This window comes from Delphinus delphis, chromosome 8 (assembly GCF_949987515.2).
Source record: "Delphinus delphis chromosome 8, mDelDel1.2, whole genome shotgun sequence".
NCBI lineage: Eukaryota > Metazoa > Chordata > Mammalia > Artiodactyla > Delphinidae > Delphinus > Delphinus delphis.
The window spans coordinates 6,287,208-6,307,836 of record NC_082690.1 but is presented as its reverse complement, the minus strand read 5'-3'; the positions used below and the strand labels follow the sequence as shown (position 1 = coordinate 6,307,836).

Below are 20,629 nucleotides of genomic sequence, written 5' to 3'. Positions count from 1 at the left end.
TTAAATGCTGCTCCAATTTTAAAAATTTTGTTTTACTGACCCATGATTTTCAAGAATCAAGCTCTCAGAAGTATTAGTGGATTAGAATTCCCTGGACAGCTTTAAAAAAGTGTATATTGAATTCCTTATGTCACCTTAGTCTTAGTGATTCAAAATTTCCAAGGTAGGAGCTTAAGAATTTGCCTTTTTATAAAACTTCTTAGTTGATTTTGAAAAGCATCCTGATTTGGGAGCAGCTGCTGTACCTGGATTTAACTCACCTGAATAAGTGTCAAATGGATGAGTGGGTGCTGCTCATATAAGGATACATTTAGGGACATAAACTACTTTTTTTCCCCAACAATGAAATGCACACATCTTAAGTGTACGTGAAAGATAACTCTTTTACGAGAAAGTCTGATTCTTAAGAAGAGAGGAGAAACAGGAGGTTATTTTAGGCCTTTTCCTTTTGTGAACAAAGGGTAATGAAGTGAAAACATAGTACTCTTCAAATGACTTGGTCACTGACGTGAACATGTTTAGGATGAAAAATCATTGTCTGAGAACTGCAAGACTAAGTATGCTCCTGTGAGTGTCACTTAATAAAAAGAAAGTAACACTTTAAAGTCAAGAACATTGATGAATAGGGCAACAAACTTTTATTAATGATCTTTCAGTGACCTGAAAATGCAAATAAACGTCTTTCAGGACCTATTTTAATTAATTAATTAAAACATATTAAGGTTTTAATTTAATTTAATTTATTTATTTATTTCATGTGGGATCTTAGTTTCCTGACCAGGATCAAACCCATGATCCCTGCATTGAAAGCATGGAGTCTTAACCACTGAGCCACCAGGGAAGTCCCCTGGACATAAATAATTTTAGATAGAAAAGCCCCAGGTCATTTTTCTACATTTCCTTGCCCTATTCCATGATATTAGAGTTCAGCCTTGCATACACAGTCCCAAAAGCATGAATATTGGGGCACTGCTCTGAACCTAGGGAATTTCACTTGCTTTTCTCTTAGCAGTTAGAGTCATAGAAATTTAGACATCCCTGAGTTGAGTCCCTGATTTTGTGGGCAAGGAAACAGGTCCCAGAGGGTCTGTAGGACACATCCAAGGCTCCACAACAGAATTAGGACTTTCACAGTCACTTGGTACTGTTTCGTGCATATTTTCACAGAAAATTGCACTTCATGCTTTTCTCTATTGTACATTCATTTTTCATTGAATCACACAAATTGGTAAAGTAAGACAGGTTTTTAATATTTACATTTGTCAGGGGAGGAAAGATAGTCCACTTGATGAAGGGCTTGCCCATAGTTATACAGCTACGCCAGTCAGCTCCAGCTGCCATAACGAAATACCACAGACTGGGTGGTTTAAACAACAGGACTTTCTTTCTGACAATTCTGGAGGCTGAGAAGTCCAGGAGCACGGTGCTGGCCAGCTTGGTTTCCCAATGATGAGGGCTCTCTTCCTGGCCTTCTCTCTGTGTCCTCGTGTGGATGGGGGTGGGTGGATGGTGGAAACAAGCTCTCTGGTCTCTTCTTATAAGGGCACTAATCCCCTCTTGAGGGCCCCCACCCTCATGACCTCATCTAATCCTAATTACCTCCCAAAGGCCCCATCTCCAAATACCATCATATTGGGGGTCAGGGCTTCAACAGATGTGAATGTTGGAGAGGATACACTTCAGTCCACAGCAACCGCTGAACTAGGACCAGAACCCAGCAGAATTGGTTTCAGTGACGCTGCACAAACATGTGTTGGGGTGTCCGGGGTGAGGGGCCCTTCAGTATTACATACCCATGCCTTGTCAGTGGCAGGAGAGCTTTGGAAATAACTAGGGCAGCAAGTGCCAGAGTGGGGAATAGCGCTCCGGGTATTCAGAAGCAGATGATTTTACCTCCAACCGAGCAGAGGAAGATGAAAAGGTTTTCAGCAGGTAAATATTGGAGCGAGGACAGTGCAGGCATGGGGAGAGCTCTGCAGTGGAAGGGTGAGGGCTGCCTCTGGGGAATGGGGTAGAGCCTGTTCAACCACAGGAATGGGCACATCACGCAGTGGCGCTGGAAAATCCAGCCTTCTCCTCGTTGCCGCACTCTGTGCGTACTCCGTGGACGCTGTGTCTCCGTTTTTACTGTCTGTTTCCTGGGGTAGAGACCCTGCTCTTTATTCATCTGGAAACTAGCAAGGACTATGGAGAGGGTGGTCCATAAATCTCAAGTCTATTGAAAGGAAACAAAGCCGGAGGCGCCCCAGCCGCGGCGAGGCCGTGCCAGCTGTGAACCAGGGCAGCAGAATGTTTCCCGACTGAAAGTGGAAACGCAGCAGAGCAAGAAGGCAGAGAGAAGCAGGTCTCTTGCTAGTGATCTTAAACTGGAGAAAAAAAGAAAAATGATCTTTTCCTAAAATACACGAGGAAGGGGACCTGGGCTTTGAGGTCAATGTTTCCCTTGCACTACTGGTCTCCAGTGGGAGGAAGCTATCCCGGGCTCTAGTGGCCACTGGTAAGGAACAGGACGGATGAGGCCTAAGAAACAGAGGTCAAAAGCGTGGAAACACGGCCGGGCGGAGCGGCGAGGAAAGGGCGAAGCAGGCTCCGGGCTGGCAGCGCGCTGGGAAGGGGCGCGCCCAGCGCGGGGTCGAAGCAGAGGAAAGCTGCCTCATGGCAGTCCTTCCTCTGCCCGGGGGGAGGGCCTTCTGTAAACCTGGCTGGACTCGGAACAATTCATCCTGTTTTTTTTTTTATCCTGTTTTTAATAAAATCATTTTCAGAACCCCAAAGAGGGCGGTACCCAGAGGAATCTGGAAAATACCCCGCAGGGGCGGGGAGTGGGGCGTGTCCGTATCAGGCCGCTGCAGGCGAACAGACGGTCGCATTGCGGGCAGACAACCGTGCACGGTTCCAGAGGCCGAAGCGCGCCCCCGCCCGGGCCGAGCTGCGGGCCCCCACCCACCCTGCGCACACCCCCGCGTACACCCCCGCCTCTCTGGGCCTCGGGGTCCCGGCGGGGGCGGAGCGTCAGCGGCTGGGGGCGGGGCCTGGCGGGGGAGCTCGGCTGCGGCGGCGGGAGGTGCGGGCCCTTCCGTCCCCTGGTTGGATCTGGGCTGAACAAGGGGCGGTGTCTTGCGGCGGTTCTGCGGGCCGGCATTGGGCGCTGGACATGGAGGGCGTGGTTTCGTGAAGTCAGTTCCGGTCGGTGTAAATCCCCCGGGGCGGCGGCGAACGGGCTTCAGATGCTTCTGGGTCGCAGTGGGGAGAGCTCCCGAGTCCGAGTGTGTGAGCTTGAGCGCCGAGCGCTAGAGCGACCCGGCGAGGGATGGCGGCCACCGGGACCGCGGCCGCCGCGGCCACGGGCAAACTCCTGGTCCTGCTGCTGCTCGGGCTCACGGCACCCGCCGCGGCTCTGGCCGGCTACATTGAGGTGGGCACCGGGCGAGCGCCCGAGCCCTTTTTCCTGCGCCTGCGAGGGAGCGCGGCCTGCTGGCGGGCGGGCCGTGGGGTTCGGGCCGGGTGGGGAGCGCGTCGCGTGGGGGCGGTGGGGGTGGTCCGGCTCTGCAGCGGGTCTGGGGCGCCTCCCTCGCCCGCTCCTGCTTGGCGCAGCGCTTAGCGCTGGAGGTCGGGCTGCCTCCGACGCCGCAGAGGCCAAATGAAAGGCATCGGGGTTGCGGGGGGCGGCGGGCAGCCTCGGCCGCCCCAGCCCCCATCCCGCCCGCGGCGGCGCCACATTCTCTGGGGACCCCGCGCGGCCCAGACGCCCACCCCGCCCTCCCCCGGGACCACGCGAGCCTCTGCCGTGCGCCCCGGGACGGCCCGCAGCCCGAGACCCGGTGCGGCTGGGCTCGCTCCGGGGGCGGCTGTGCAGACCCTGGCCCCGGGCTGGGGCGGGCAGCGCGCTCCACGCGGGGGGCCGGAGCTTCCCACCGGGGAGCGGCGGATGCGGCCTTTGTTGGCGAGGTGGGCCGAGCCGCGGGGATGCGGGCGTCCCGGCTCGGCGCCGGGGGAGTGCCGCGGTGCGGGGCGAGCGCCTCTTGGGCTGCACCGGAGAAGCTCCGCACCCCGCAGCGGGTGTGCCCTCTCCTGCCTGTGTGCCTCCCGCTCCAGATCCTGCGCGCTGGCATCGGGCCTTCGGGAGGAATTGTTAAATATAGCCGTTTGCCTGAGTCCAATAAACAAGGGGAAACCCTTCTCTGCTGCTGGTGTTGTTCCCTTTTGTGGTGGGTTTCAGCGAGCAGGGACGCGGTACCCGTGAAAACGTTGTAAAAACTCTTGTCTTATCGTACTTTTTTGGTGTAAGTAGTTTTTCTGCACCTGATAACCCCGTGCCATCTCTGTGCCGGGAGGATGTTCCAGCGCCTGGGCTCCTGGGTGATTCGCTGGGGTCGGGCCGCGGGGACAGGCGGGGTTGCTGAGGTCCGTGGGTCCTGCAGGGTGGCCTGGACGTGGCCGCTTCCCAGAAACCTTTCTGTTCCTGAGGGAGACGTGGGACTTTAATTTTACTTGCCTTCTCGAAATAGTGCTTGAACTGTCGGACTGGAATGTTTCGGGTGTGTAGTTTATTTCCCCTCTTCGCTATTTTAAAAATTACAATGGATTTCTGCGTGGTTGGCTAATTTCAGAGAGAAGTGAGACTGGATTTGATTACCTAGGCATTGACTGAGAAGTTTCTAATAAAAATCTACAGTTAGAACGTGTTCTTCTGCAGAACGTGTAAATATTTCCACGATTAGAATAAATCTGATCAAGAACGAACCTCCGATGGAACGGCTTAAAACGTTTGTATTCATCCTGCTTAAAGCTTTGATTCTTGGGGGGCCGGGGGGGGAGAAGTTTTAAGTAGAAATAGTTAATGTTTATAATACGCATGCTTTTAGATTAGGATTATTTTCGTTACCACACAGTGGTTAGTTGGATTTATATCTGTGGTCCCCAATATGGTGTCGCAGGGAAGCAAGCTAGATCATTGGGATGGGAGGGGAAGGAAGAAGATTTTGTATGGAACATAGAATTTAACTCTTAGGTCAGGATGTCAAAAACCATTGTTCACACTTTTACCTCACTTCCCAGAGGTATGAGTAACTTCAGGCACTAGTGAATTCACAAAGAAGGGTCCATCAATTTTAAAGTACATCTTCCTTTCAGGTTTAAATGGAATATTAATACTTGATGCCTGCAGAGAAAGAGAAATGAACAATATCAGAATTAGCTGTTGTGGATTAAATTTGATTATTACCCACATCATTGTTCAATCGGAAAGTCTGGCTAGACAGAAAGTAGGCATTAGACATTTCCCTAAAATGGTTTTTGAATGCTGTGTTATGAAACTTCTCTTCTTTGGAACTGTGTTTTTGCCCATACTTGCTAAATTACCTTTCAAACGGTTTTTCCTTTTGTCCAAGAGGCAGCATTTCCTTCATATGTATATAATTTGATTTAGTTTATTTGCTTTCAGGCAAAGGACTGCCTAAGCCTTGATGTAGATGAGAATGGCCTAAATCAGGATTCGCTTTGGGATGGTCCTTATTGAGATGAGCCAAGAGGATTCTAGCCAAATCCCTGATCAAATTGCTTGGCACAGAATTATTGATTGGCCAGTCTTGAGTGTTGCTTGGTGTTGACTGAATTAATCTCTTACACCTGTTTAAAAGAAAAAAAAGTCTCTGTACTCAGGGTCACTTCCTCTGTTAAATCTGAGACAAGTTCAGTCGTGGGCCTGCTCCCATGTGGGATTCTCAGATGGTATTTGTGCTGAAATTCTGCACTCTGTACAGTGGACCTTGAGGCTTCTGAGAGCCAGTTCATTCCATCACATTTTAAAATGGGCCCTTTGATAGTCAATTTTCAGGAAACTCCATGTATGATGTCTGAGGCAGAGGACCAAGAAGCTTTGTGCTGATATTTCTGATGGGTGGTGGAGGGGATGTCACTTTATGACCTGGACAGATACCAATGCCTCTGATAGGAACATCAGCCTGTTAACCTCATAACCATGTAAAAATCGTTTGATAAATGTGATGAGCAAAGTTTTGGCGAATCAGGCCCTCCTCTCGCAGGCTTTTGTTTCATCCTCTAAAGCTGGGCTGTCCCACAGTGTAGCCACTTGCAGTGTGGCTATTGTGATTGAGGAATCAACTTTCCATTTTATTTAATTTTAGCTAATTTATATTTAAAAACAAATACTCTATTCGGTGATTGGAAAACATTTATCTGTGTTTGAAACAACTTGGTATGAGTCTGCTTTTTAAACTATTTGATACATTTTATGAAATCTAAATGCAGATCCAGTATTTCTTGTGAAAATTTAGCATCTGAATTGAGGTGTACTGTAGGTGTAAAATGCACACCAAATTTTGAAGACTTAGTATGAAAAAACTTGTAAAATAACTCATTTATAATTTTCATATTGATTGTATTGAAATGATAATATTTTACACATCGGCTAAGTAAAATATATTAAAATTAGTTTCACCTGTTTCTTTTAATTTTAATGTGTCTTCTAGAAAATACAACATATGTAACTCATATCTACTGGACAATACTAATTTAATTTCTTGCTTAAGGTTGGTGCTGCGTGAGTGTTTTTATGAGCACAATTTTTAAATACGTTGCTATTTTTTCCCCCAATAAAGTCTTGCTTAAAGTTGGTCCAGTATGATCTTAAGAACAATTTTGAATATTTTTCTGTTACTTTTTTCAATTAGAATTTTTATTTAGAAATAACTTCAAGCTTACAAAAAATTATAAAAATTGTACAAACAGCTCTTATACCCTTTACCCAGATTCATCAATTTAACATTTCTCCTATTCAGCATTTGCTTTTTCATTCATTTTGTTATTACGTATTTTTTGCTGAACCGTTTTGAGAGCAGGTTGCATACATCATGTCCATCTACCCCTGAAAACTTCAGTGAGTATTTCCTAAGAACCGAGGAAGTTGTCCTACATAAGCTTAGTACAGTTATCAGCTTAAAGAAATTTAACTTTGATACAATACTTTGATCAAGTCTGCTGTCTGTATTCCATTTTGCCAGTTGAACCAATAATGTCCTTCATAGCATTTGAAAACATGTTTTTTGTTTGTTTGTTTGTTAAAGAGCTTTAGAATTCTTGGCAATAATATGTGAAGGGTTAATTTTTTTCCAAATATAAAAATCGTATTTTTAACTTATCTGATATTGTTTCAACTCTGGAAAATCAAAACTTAAAAACCTTTCAGGATTCCTTAATTATATTTCTCTTACTGAATTCTTGGGCTTTTGCATTTTTTTTTAAATAAGAAAAATTATATAGGGAGTGCATATTCATTGTAAAAATTTAAAATGCATTTGAACAGTAAGAAATGAAAAATAATCTGAGATTGTGTTGTCCAGGGAAATCTCACTGTAAACGTTTTGGTGTGGTGTGTATCCTCCTAGAGCTCTCAGGTACATACATTTTTATCAAAGTGACACATAAATTGCGTATTGAAGCTGGTACCTAACAATTAGTATTTTGAATTGTTCTAAAATGAACTACTGAAAGAAAATAGTTTTCTGTGTGATAAAAGTAGGGATAAATTTTTGTACAGTAACTGTAAAGTCTGTGGAGGGAGGCCATTTGAGAATTCAAAATCACCCATAATCCAATTTTCATGAGTTGTTTTTTTAGTGAGATAAACTAGATTACCTTGACTCTTAATTAAATTTCATATAGTGTACCTTGATTTATGTCCTAGGATGGAAAGTGAACCATGTAGGCGCATTCAAATAGAAACAAGTTCCAGTCCTTTGTATCAAGTACAACTAATAACTACTTTATTGCTGAGAGAAATTTTCTTACATAAGCATCATAAGGCTTTTTTTAATGAAACTTTTTGAAACATAACTATAATCTATTTTTAAAATACAACTTTTCATTTGTTATTCATCCCACTAGTGTTTGTTGAACACTGCTACCAGGTTCTGTGTTAGATGCTGAACAGTGCAGTAATAAAAGCAACTGTGCGTGGGGCCTTTTCCTCTGCAGTGCACTTGCGTGATGTGATTTCCAGGCCCTATGCCCAGAGATTCTCATTGAGGATATCTGGGATTCTCATTGTCACAGGCTCCCCAGGGGATTTTTATGTGCAGGTAGAGAAAAACAAACTCCAGTAAACAAAAAGGCAACAGAACTCATTTGGGGACATTATCTTATGTAAGCCCCCAAAAGTCTGGTGAAGTAGGTATTCGTATCCATACCTAAAATGGGAGTCGGGTGAGGCGGAGGGTTCAAGGCAGTGCAGCAGGGCCAGGGTGAAAATTGGTCTGTCGTATTCTGAGTCTGTCGTGCGCTCTTTCTTCTATATCAGGGTGTTTTGGTTGCAGATTTCTTTCTACTCCGGTCTACCTGTTTTCTCCACTATCAAAAAACCTGATGTGAATATTTTCTTTAAAAGAACTAATTTCATAGATGTTGTAATATTATCATGAATCAATATATGGCAAACTGCTAACAGTGGTTATCTTTGAAGGATGTAATTACAGGGGACTTGGCCTTTTTACATTTTCCATAGGTTTTAAAAAACGTCTAATGCTTTTTAATATAACATGGAAGTTCTCTCTTTTTTTTTTGGCTGCGTTGGGTCTTTGTTGCTGCGCGCGGGCTTCCTCTAGTTGCGGCGAGCGGGGGCTACTCTTCTTTGCGGTGCGCGGGCATCTCATTGCGGTGGCTTCTCTTGTTGCGGAGCATGGGCTCCAGGCACGCGGGCTTCAGTAGTTGCGGCACGTGGGCTCAGTAGTTGTGGCTTGCGGGCTCTAGAGCGCAGGCTCAGTAGTTGTGGCGCTCCACGGCATGTGGGATCTTCCCGCACCAGGGCTGGAACCCATGTCCCCTGCATTGGTAGGCGGATTCTTAACCACTGCGCCACAAGGGAAGTCCCTATCTTTGTATTCTGATAACAAATTTTAAGGAAAGAAACGGTGACCACTTGTGGGGAATCTTACCAAAATCAGTGTATGGGATTATTTGGAAGAGAAAAGGTTACTGGCACCAGATTTATGATCACTGGCCTAGTTGATAGACAAACTATTAGGCAGAGGCTGGCACAGTAACCAATATGACTGGAATAAGATTGTGGTCCAGAAAAAAGTCAATCAGCATTTGGAGTGGGGCACCTGTGGTGTGGGTTAATTGAACAGCTCAGCACAACCTTTCTACTCTGCCTTCCTCAGCCTCACGCCTCCTGTGGCTGCAGAATGGCTGTTGCAGTTTCAGAGCACGTGCTTTGATTTGATAACGTCCAGGGGATTGTGGGGCTTTCTCAGAGCACATCAGCACAAGACCCCTCAAGTCTTACTGTACAGAATTATATCAGGTGCTTCCAGCCACACCAGTCATGGGTGGGGAGGGGATGGTGGTGCTGTGATAGGCTTAGACTGCACACTGGGTTCTGTTGGAAAAGCGGGCTGTGGATGTTGGGTAGATAGCAACCCAACGTCTGCTACCAGGTCATTATCTGTTTGGGAGGTTATATAGCTAAGCTGGCTGGAAAGAAAATGAATTTATTCTTACCTAAATGATCCGTGAGTTAAAGGTTTGCCGGTGAAATTGAGACCTCAAAGGAACCTCTCAGGTGATTATCAGGATCTCGGCACGTCCTTTTGAGGGATATTGCCGTCCAGAACAGAAAGGCAGGAATGGAGAAGTATGTGAAAATTTGTAAAGGAGGTAATTAGCCTAGAGAAGAAGAAAACATGGGATTTAGTGTTGGTGAAGAATGTAAGCATTGTCAGATTTTTATACATTGGCTCTGGAAGGCTAAATAGATGACTTACCTAGGCTGAAGCAGAATTTTTACCTGGAGAAATGAGCCAGTAAGAGTGTGAAGAGTATAGGACCCTTTAATTATGAATATGACCAACATAGTATAGTAAATATATAAAAGATACTCATATCCACCACCCAGTTTTGTTAAATTTTAGCACTTTCTGTATTTGCTTTAGCCTGGTTTTTTTTTTTTTTTTAAAAAAAAAACTAAAACATCATCAGTAGAGAAATAAAACATTGTTAGGCCTCCTTTGAACTTTCCCCCATTCCATTAACCTTCCTTTCCAGAAGTAACTCTTACCATGAGTTGAGAATTCAGCATTCCCACTCATGTTTTCGTGTTGAGAGAGATCCCTTTCATCTCTCTGGATTCCAAAGAAACTTACCCAGGCTCTTAGAGTTGTAATAAATATTTGTCAGTGCAGAGTGCTAGTTGTTCGAGCATATTAGGGTGATTTTAGAAGGTAACAATGCTAAGATATTTGAACTGAAAGTAAGGGTAGCCCTGTGCTCATGAAGGTGCCAAGCACTCAAGGCAGCATTGCAGCCCTCTCCACCCACATCGCAAGCCTGGAATTTTTTGAGCTTTTAAAAATTTAAATACACAAAGGAAAAAAAGTTATAGCTCAATGTATTTTCATAAAACATACTCGTGTGACCACTGCCAAGGTCAAGAAATAGAACATTCCCGTCCCCCACTTCCCCGTCCCCCTCCCTCTCCCCCAACTATTATCCCAACTTCTATGGTGATTATGTCTTGCTTTTCTTTTTTATAGTTTTACCACCCAAGCGTTCATCCCTAAACACTGTAGTTTAGTTTTTCCTGTTTTCTCGCTTTATAGAAATGGAATCTTTCAGTATATATTGAGTATCTGGCTTCTTCCACTGAGCATGTTTTTGAGGGTCATTTGGATTGATGAGCATAGCTGTGGTTCGCTTGTTTCCACAGCTGTATAGTATTCCAACGTATGAAGAAACCACAATTTGTTCTACTGTTGATGGACATTTGGAATGTTTCTGGTTTGAGGCTATTGAGATAATACTGTCCTCTCTGCTGCTTGCCTTTTTACACTATTCCTAATGATGTCTTTAGAGGAAGTTCTTAAGTTTAATGTCTAATTTGTCAGTTTTATTTTTTTAAATTATGGTAGGTGCTTTTTGTGTCCCACGTGAGAAGTTTTCCCCACCCTGAGGACATAGTTATTCTCCTGTTGCCTACTAGGGGCCTTTTGTTTTGCCTGTCACATTTGGAGCTACAGTTTACCTGGAACTGATTGTTGTGTAGATATGAAGTATTGGTCTTCTTATTATTCTTTTTTTTTCCGTATGGCTATCCAACTTGCACCATTTATTGTAAAGGTCTCCTTTCCCTTCTGTTGTCCCATGCCACCTTTGTTGTTAATTAATATCTCTGTATGGGTGAGTCTATTTCTGGGCTCTCCTAATCCATTGATCTCTTCTCTATCCCTGTACCAAGTCCACTCTGTCTTAATGACTGTACTTTATAATAAGGTTTTTTTGTTTTTTAAATAATTTTATTTATTTATTTATTTATATTTTTTGGCTGTGTTGGGTCTTTGTTGTTGTGTGCGGGCTTTCTCTAGTTGTGGCGAGCTGGGGCTACTCTTTGTTGCAGTGCGCAGGCTTCTCATTGCGGTGGCTTCTCTTGTGGAGCACAGGCTTCAGTAGTTATGGCGCGCGGGCTCAGTAGTTGTGGCTCTCAGGTTCTAGAGTGCAGGCTCAGTAGTTGTGGCGCACGGGGTTAGTTGCTCCGTGGCATGTGGGATCTTCCCGGACCAGGGCTTGAACCCATGTCCTGGAATTGACAGGCGAATTCTTAACCACTGTGCCATCAGGGAAGTCCCTATAACAAGGTTTTATAACTACTAGAGCAAGCCCTTCTGCCTTGGTTGTCTTCAGTAATGTCTTGACTATTCTTTAACCCTTTTCTTTCCATTTACATTTGCCACATTTAGCCAAAAACACTTGTTGGAATTTAGATTCGATTGCATTGAGTCTGTAGTTGAATTGGGAAAAATAGACATTTTTCCAATACTGAGTCTTCCAACCCAGAAAGATGGCATATACCTTTATTTAGGTCCTCTCTAATTACTCTCAGTGTTTATAGCTTTTTTCATAGAGATCTTGTACATCTTATGTTAGATTTATCTATATAGATATTTGATGTTTTTAAATGCTATTGTAAATGGCACCTTAAAGTTGTCATTTTGTTGTGGTTGTTGAAATGAAGTTGATATTTTCAAATTGATCATGTATTCAGCGGTCTTGCTAAGCTTGTGTACTAATTCTAATAATTTATCTGTAATTTTGAAAATGTCTGAGTATATTCTGTGAATTGTGACAGTTTTATTTCTTTCCTTTTATTTTAAAAAAACGAGATATAATTGAATATAACATTGTGTAAGTTTACGGTGTACAGTGTTCTGATTTGATGCATTTTTATATTGCAGTATGTTTACCATTGTACCATTGCTGCTAATACCTCTATCAAACATAATTATAATTTCTTTTTGGTGGTGAGAGCTATTAAGATCTAGTCTTCTAGCAACTTTGAAGTTTATAAAACAGTATGTTGATTGTAATCACTGTGCTGAATGTTAGATCTCCAGAGTTTATCTGCTGTTTACAAATTTGTACCATTAAACGACATGCAAGTTTTGATATATAATATTTACATTATCATTCAAGTAAAAAAATAGATTTTTCCGTTGTGATTTGATTTTTTTACCCAGGTAATTTAGAAGTACACTTCTTAATTTCCAAAGATGTGGAGATTATCTGGTTGTCCTTTTGGTGTTTATTTCTAAGTTAACTGCATTGTGGTCAGAGAATTAGTCTGTATGATTTCAGGTTTTTGAAATTTATTGAGACTTGCTTTATGACCTAGTTTATGATAGAATTTTTGTTGTGTGCATAGAGAAAATGTTTATTCTGTAGTTGTTACTTCCAATGTTTTATATGTATTCTGATCATGCTGTTTTCATGTTGTTCAGATCTTTATTCTTAAGATTTTTTACATCTTCTTTTTTTCTTTTATTGAGAAAGGTATGTTAAAAATCTCCCACTGTGATTTTGGAAAAGTTGTTTTTCTCCTTGTTATTCTGACAAGTTTTGCTTTGCTTATTTTGAGGCTGTCATTAGGTGCATACAGATTTAAAATTGCTATCTATTCCTCAAGAATTGGACTTCTCAGAGTTATAGTTTCCCATGTTATCTCCAGTAAGGTTTTTGCCTTTGTCAGTACTTTGTCTACTATTTCCATCTTTGTGTTTTAGATGTGTTTATGGTTGATTTTTCTTTTGTTTACTTAGGAGACAGTGTTTGTCTTTTACTGGAATATTTAGTCCATTTACATTTAATGTGATTGCTAAAGTATTTGGGTTTTCATCTACCTTCTTATTTAGTGTTTTTTGTTTGCTCTGCTGGTTCTTATGTTTCTTTTTTTTCAAATTGAAGTGTAATTGACACACAACATTATATTAGTTTCAGGTGCACAACATAATGATTTGATATTTGTATGTGTTGTGAAATGATCACCACAGTAAGACTAGTTAACATCCATCACCACAGATAGTTACATATTTTCTCGTGTGTGTGATGAGAACTTTTTTTTTTTTTGCGGTACGCGGGCCTCTCACTGTTGTGGCCTCTCCCGTTGTGGAGCACAGGCTCTGGATGCGCAGGCTCAGTGGCTATGGCTCACGGGCCCAGCCGCTCTGCGGCATGTGGGATCTTCCTGGACCGGGGCACAAACCCGCGTCCCCTGCATCGGCAGGCGGACTCTCAACCACTGCGCCACCAGGGAAGCCCGAGAACTTTTAAGATTAACTCCCTTAGCAACTTTAAAATATACAATACAGTGTTATTAATTATAGTCACCATGCTGTACATTACATCCCCAGGACTTATTTATATTATAACTAGAAGTTTGTACCTTTTGACCATCTTCACATATTTTGCCTGCCCTCCACTCCTCAACCCCAACCTCCCACCTCTGACAATGAGTGATCTTTTCTCTATATTTACAAGTTCAGTGTTTTTAGAGTCCACATATAAGTGAGATTATACAGTATTTATCTTCCTCCATCTGACTTATTTCACTTAGCGTAATCCCCTCAAGGGGATTATGTTGTTGTTGCAAATGGTAGGATATCCTTTTTCATAGCTAAATAATATTCGTGTGTGTGTGTACACCATTTATTTTTATTCATTCACTTATCAATGAACATTTAGGTTGCTATGTTTATTCCCTTATTTAACTCCTTTGGAGGTGGTTATTATTTTACTTCTCTCTCCTATTACTTTGGAACATATTTGTATAATCTTTTGTTTTCCCTTTAGTGGTTACTTTAGACATTTCAATATCTTTCACTTAATTGGTATTAATTGGTATTTTTGCCCTCCTCCTGCTCAGTAGAAGGTTAGTAGAACACTTTAACTCTACTTAACCCCTCTCAGCATTTTTGCCATTGTTGTTACGTATGTTAATTTCATTTAAACCCCAGAAGACCTTATACAAGCCATGTTTTATACAGTCAAATGAATTTAGATCAGTGATCATGAACTTTGGAGGCACACTGGTATCATCTGGGGGAACATTTACAGAACACAGATTGTCTGCACTCCAGTTCAGACAGATTTCATCAGGGTCTCTTGAGGGAGGGTGTCAAGCATTAGTGTTTCTTAAAAACTCCTCCGGTGCTCGCTTCGGCAGCACATATACTAAAATTGGAACGATACAGAGAAGATTAGCATGGCCCCTGCACAAGGATGACACGCAAATTCGTGAAGCGTTCCATATTTTTGTACAGCTACTATGGAGAACAGTATGGAGGTTCCTTAAAAAACTAAAAATAGAACTACCATATGACCCAGCAATCCCACTACTGGGCATATACCCTGAGAAAACCATAATTCAAAAAGAGTCATGTACCAAAATGTTCATTGTAGCTCTATTTACAATAGCCAGGAGATGGAAGCAACCTAAGTGTCCATCACAGATGAATGGATAAAGAAGATGTGGCACATATATACAATGGAATATTACTCAGCCATAAAAAGAAATGAAATTGAGTTATTTGTAGTGAGGTGGATGGACCTAGAGTCTGTCATACAGAGTGAAGTAAGTCAGAAGGAGAAAAACAAATACCGTATGCTAACACATATATATGGGATATAAGGAAAAAAATGTCATGAAGAACCTAGGGGTAAGACGGGAATAAAGACACAGACCTACTAGAGAATGGACTTGAGGATATGGGGAGGGGGATATGGGGAGGATATGTGACAAAGTGAGAGAGTGGCATGGACATATATACACTACCAAACATAAAATAGATAGCTAGTGGGAAGCAGCCGCATAGCACAGGGAGATCAGCTCGGTGCTTTGTGACTACCTGGATAGGTGGGATAGGGAGGGTGGGAGGGAGGGAGACGCAAGAGGGAGGAGATATGGGAACATATGTATATATATAACTGATTCACTTTGTTATAAAGCAGAAACTAACACACCATTGTAAAGCAATTATACTCCAATAAAGATGTAAAAAAAAAAAAAAAAAACAAAACTCCGGTGATTCAAAGATGCAGTGAGTTTGAAAGCCTCTGATTTAGATTTACATATTCTCTTTGTTATTCTTCCTGCCTTTTGTATCTCTGACCTTCATTTTGGGATAATTTTTTGTCTTCCAAAACACACTTTAGAATTTTCTTAAGGTTGGCTGGTGATATATATTCTTTCACCAAATACCTGTTTTAGTGTCTTTCTTCAAGATAGGTTCATCGGGAATAGAATTTCTTTCATCATTTTAAAGATCTTATTCTTAATTCTATTCCTGGTCAATATCTTGGTGTTCAATATTATCAATAGCTTATTGGAATTAACTGTCAGATTGTTGTTCCTTTGAAGATAATGTGTCCCTTATCTCTGACTACTTAGTAGATTTTCTCTTTGAATCTGATTTTCAGCAATTTTACTGTGTACCTAGGTTTGGATTTTTAAAAAATGTATAGTCCCTTGCCATCCTTGGGGGATTGGTTCCAGGACACCCCTACCCCCAATACCAAAATCTGTGATGCTCCAGTCTGTTATGTGAAATGGTTCTAGTATTTGCATGTAACCGTCAAATATCCTCCTGTATACTTGCAATCATCTTTAGATTACTTAAAATACCTAATGCAATGTAAATGCTATGTAAATAGTTATAAATATAATGTAAATGCTATGTAAATAGTTGTAAATATAATGTAAATGCTATGTAAATAGTTGGCCCGTGGCAAATTCGAGTTTTGCTATTATGAATTTTCTGAATTTTTTTTCCCCTGAGTAGTTTCAGTGCATGGATACACAATCTGAGGATATGGAAGGCTGACTGTCTTCGGCTTGTAGAGCTCCTTGAATCTGTGGTTTGATGTCTTTCATCAGTTTTAGACAGTTATCAGCCATTATCTAAGTATTTAAATATTGCTTCTGCCTATTTCTCTTTTCTCTAGGACTCCAAAAACAAACATCGTAGACACTGTTACTCTGTCCTGTGTGTTTTTCCATGCCTCATTTGATAGCTTTTCTTTTGACCCATCTTTTGGCTTACTAATGATTTCTCCAGCTATATCTAGTCTACCATGAAGTCCCATCCATTGAGTTCTTAATTTTAGTTGTTATGGTTTTCAGTTTTATAATTTAAAATAGTTTTTTTTAATTGTACCTAGATCAGAGATGAAATTCTCAATTTTTGTCTTTTGTGTCTTTGAACATGAAAAGTATACTTGGAGTCTCTGTCTGGTAATTCCTATGTTTGGGGTCCCTGTGGATCTTTTCCTGTTGTCTGTTTCTGCTGGTTATTTATTCATTTTATTTTGTTTCCTTGTTTGTCAAGTTATTTTTGATTGTGAGCCATATGTTTTATTTACACAAATGCTTATAGATTAATTTAAGGCCTAGGCTAATGTTATGCTCCAGAGAATGTTTGATTTGCTTCTACCTGGAGTTTGATGAACTAGAGATCCAGGATCTCTCATTTCACCGATTGAGAGGATTGGAAGTTGAGCTGCAGTCTCTGTGAAGTCCTGTCAATTCTGGATTACTCTTCTAGGTTCAGCCTGCCTTGGGGTATCAACTCCAAACCACTAGTGTATTTCCAAGTATGTTTCCTTTCTTCTCTCCCTCCTGCCCCTGGACTCCAGTCCCTTTCCCATTGGTCCTTACAGGCTGTTAAAAGCACTGCTCAGCTACTCCCTTTAGGATCTTTCATCATCCCCAGAGGAAAAAAGCCCTGTGAGCTATATTCATCTCCTTGGACTTTCATCCTCCTCTGGTTACTGACCTAGGAAATCTTCCCTGTCTTTTTAGGTCCCTACTGCCTTTAACTAAGTGCTTTTTAAAGAGTATTTAGTTATGTGGCTGCGCTGAGTCTTAGTTGCCGCACGTGGGATCTTTGTTGCCGAGTGTGGGATCTTCATTGTGACACGTGGGATCTTTATTTGCGGCACGTGGGATCTAGTTCCCTGACCAGGGATCAAACCCAGGCCCCCTGCATTGGGAGCGCAGAGTCTTAACCACTGGACCACTAGGGAAGTCTCTAACTAAGTGCTTTTGAAAAATATTTTATGTTGCTTTTCTAGCTGTCCTCATCAGGAGGGTTGGTCTGAATTACCTAGTTGACCATAACTGGAAATTAATTCCCTTGAAATTAGATATCTACTGGGAGTTTATAGAGAGAACCTGTGTTATTTTATTTTAGGTAGTTGGGGAAGAAGAATAGACAAGCAGGAATAGAGTGGCAGATTCTGGTGGTGGTTGGAGTGATAATAACAGTGATAGTTATATTTATGGTGCAATTACTATGTATAATGTTTCACATGTACTCACTGAAACCTTTGAACTACCTTCTGAGACACATACTATGGTTATCCCTGTTTTACAGACATAGGAACCAAGGCGTGGACAGATAAAGTAACTTGACCTAGGTCACAATCAGTAAGTGATGAATTGGCTCTCAAGTTTGTGCTAACTGGTAGAACAGATGGCCTGGTCAGAGGCCTGGAGAACGGATATCTCAGGTCAGCACGGGGCCACCAAAGGTTTATGGAGAAGTTACCAAACAGTCAACATTTAGGCAAAAATTTGCAGTACGTGATTCTTAGTAATCAGAAAGTAAAGAGAAAACTCTTCTGAGGTTATTTTTCCATCTTTCTCCACTACCAAACCACTATCAGGTCATGGAACTTAGATTTACAGTCATTGTACGTTATGACTTGAGTGCGTATCATCTCAGGAACCTATTTGCTACTTCTTACAGCCTTTCATTAAAAAAGACAGATTCTAAATTGATTTTTTACAGATGATTATTATGGTGACTCTTAGCGTGTATCCTGTGTTAAGGAAAAAATATATGGTCATCGTGAAAAATCTAGAAAACACAGGTAAAGCTAAAAAACAAACAAAACAAAACAGAAAGAAATTAACTGTAATTTACCATCCAGGTAAGTAACTTAAAAATTTTCCCAGTCTGTGTTCTTGACATCTTTGTTTTTTGAAAGAATGGATTCCCCCTTATATGTTTATAAGCTGTTTTCCTGCCTTTTGACATATTGAATAACTTTCCAAGCCGTTAAAATATTTTACAGCGTCACTTTTAATTGAATCACCCTTCATGGTTTGGGGCATTTGAACTCCCTGCATTTTTAAATATGCAATTTCCACCACTATTAGTTGCCTTTCATACTCTGAATTTGGAGTACTTAAGCTGATGCACAAATATTTTGAGTTATTGAATGAGAATGCTGCCTGCCAGCCAGTGGTTGGATGTTTGCAGCAGTATTGGAACCATAATTTGAATATTTTATTGCATTTTGCCCTTATTTTATTGTTGAGTAGCACATGGTTTGATGGAGTTGGTGCTTATTTGGTGCTTTCTAGATCTAGAGTCTTTGAACTTAGGTGAACACACAGTGGGCTCAGTTATGTAGAAAGAACTAAGGAATATTTATAAAATGATAGAATTAAGGTTTTTCCCCCATTTTCCCAAGATTAAATGATTATTAAAAAACACACCACACTGTATAGAAATCAACATTCTCTCCCATAATTTTATGCATCTGGGACTGTAGATAAGTCACTGTCCCTGCCCCACATCTTCAAATTAACATTCTTTTTTTTTTTTTAATTTTATTATTTATTTTATCTATTTATTTTTTGGCAGTGTTGGGTCTTCTTTGCTGAGGGCAGGCTTTCTCTAGTTGCAGTGAGCGGGGGCTGCTCTTCGTTGCTGTGCACGGGCTTCTCAGTGCGGTGGCTTCTCTCGTTGTGGAGCACGGGCTCTAGGCATGCGGGCTTCAGTAGTTGCGGCACGCGGGCTCAGTAGTTGTGGCTCACAGGCTCTAGAGCACAGGTTCAGTAGTTGTGGCGCACCGCCTTAGTTGCTCCACGGCATGTGGGATCTTCCCAGACCAGGGATTGAACCCGTGTCCCCTGCATTGGCAGGCGGATTCTCAACCACTGCGCCACCAGGGAAGCCCCAAATTAACATTCTTAAGTCACAACAATAAGTCTTCTCATAGGGGGCCTTCTGGGAAAGCAAGCTATTTCCTCCGCTCATATTTCCCTCTTTTTGTAGCATGCACCAGCAGTCTATCCAAGAAGAATATACTGGGGAGTAGGGAGGGCATCCACCAGCAAGCCCACGGTTGTTGACAGCCATAAGATTAGTGACAAGCACAAAGGGATATGTCAACATACTGGCAAAAAATCCTGTGACAGCTTGGGAATAACTCTTCATTTCATTCATGGTGGAAACCCCACCTTCCAGTGCATAAGTATTGACGAGGTAGGCCAGTGAGTTACAGAGCCACAAAGAAATGCTGTCACCTAGGAGGCGAGGAAAAAGACCCGCAAAAAATCCTAGGATGGCTTCTTCCCAATAGATAGTTGCTAGGAAGTCACAAAATCCACAGTACTTGGATTCTCTGCCAATGATTGTACCACAGATCTCAGAGTGATCACGTGGAAGGGATGTATGATGAGAATAGCAGCAGAATGAGCCGTCACCTCTCGAGTTGTCTCCTTGATAACTCAGTCAAAGGAAGAAGAAACTTCTTTCTGTACATTTCCCGATCCTGACTCCTCAGCCTTGTCACACTCCTGGTAATGCTGTAAAACTTTACCATGGACCACAGTTCCAAGGACCCCTGAACACAGTCTTGGAGTTAAGCCTGTGAACAACCCACGCTTCCCACTGATGCTTGCAATGTGCCGAGCATAATGAGAGGATGAGGAAGCTGATAAAATTGCTGCCCCCAAAATATTTCATTCTGTTGTTGGAGGAAGAGGCTCATATCCCACCTGGATGAGCACCTTCATGTACATGAGTGGCTGGGACAGGATGGTGAGACTAGAGCCCAGGAGCACCTGACTGGCTGCGTCCGCCATGATGGCACCCATGGACGGACAGACAGATGGAACCACCAAGTGACGAAGCTGGTCCCGGATCACGTGCCAGGGCCGCTGGCTTCACTGGCCCGCCCGCGGTGTGCCTAGAATTAAGTTTTTAAGGATAATTTTTTCCTAAAACACTGGAAGTAGTTGAGATTTGTATAAATTATTAGCTTTCTAGTGACAGAACCGCCCCCCCCCAAATAACGTGCATATCTTTGAACTTGCCCATCTTTTCAGGGTTTTATGTAAAAATAAGAGTCTTCTAATTCTGTCATTTATTTGTTTATAATTTACATTTCTAATTTTTCTTTAATGCAAACAGTATGCAGTAGATATCTCTTTTTTATCCTTTTAGCTGTAGGATATCTCAGATTGACATTTAAAAGAACCTTTGGATATAAC

General features: G+C 42.1%; 2 protein-coding genes and 1 non-coding gene across 7 annotated transcripts in view; 2 read left to right on the top strand and 1 right to left on the bottom strand.

The window, feature by feature from the left end:
* The first annotated feature begins 3,207 nt into the window (after positions 1 to 3,207).
* The window catches only part of APLP2 (amyloid beta precursor like protein 2), a 72,492-nt gene continuing 55,070 nt past the window's right edge, over positions 3,208 to 20,629 (top strand). For 2 of the 5 annotated variants that reach the window (XM_060017662.1, XM_060017661.1), the window contains exon 1: positions 3,209 to 3,415. In XM_060017662.1, coding sequence (XP_059873645.1) covers positions 3,311 to 3,415 — 105 coding nt within the window. In that variant the 5' untranslated portion in view covers positions 3,209 to 3,310. Of the gene's footprint in view, positions 3,416 to 20,629 lie in introns of all 5 variants that reach the window. The other 3 variants (XM_060017664.1, XM_060017665.1, XM_060017663.1) reach the window with 3 other exon arrangements.
* LOC132428892 (mitochondrial carrier homolog 2-like) lies at positions 3,598 to 20,362 on the bottom strand. The gene is given in 4 exon segments (XM_060017088.1): positions 3,598 to 4,117; positions 4,303 to 4,462; positions 19,301 to 19,768; positions 19,771 to 20,362. Coding segments are annotated over 4 exon segments (1,611 nt in total). The 5' UTR covers positions 20,234 to 20,362.
* LOC132430402 (U6 spliceosomal RNA) lies at positions 14,494 to 14,600 on the top strand. The gene has a single exon (XR_009520493.1). It is a non-coding gene; the product is annotated as a U6 spliceosomal RNA (small nuclear RNA).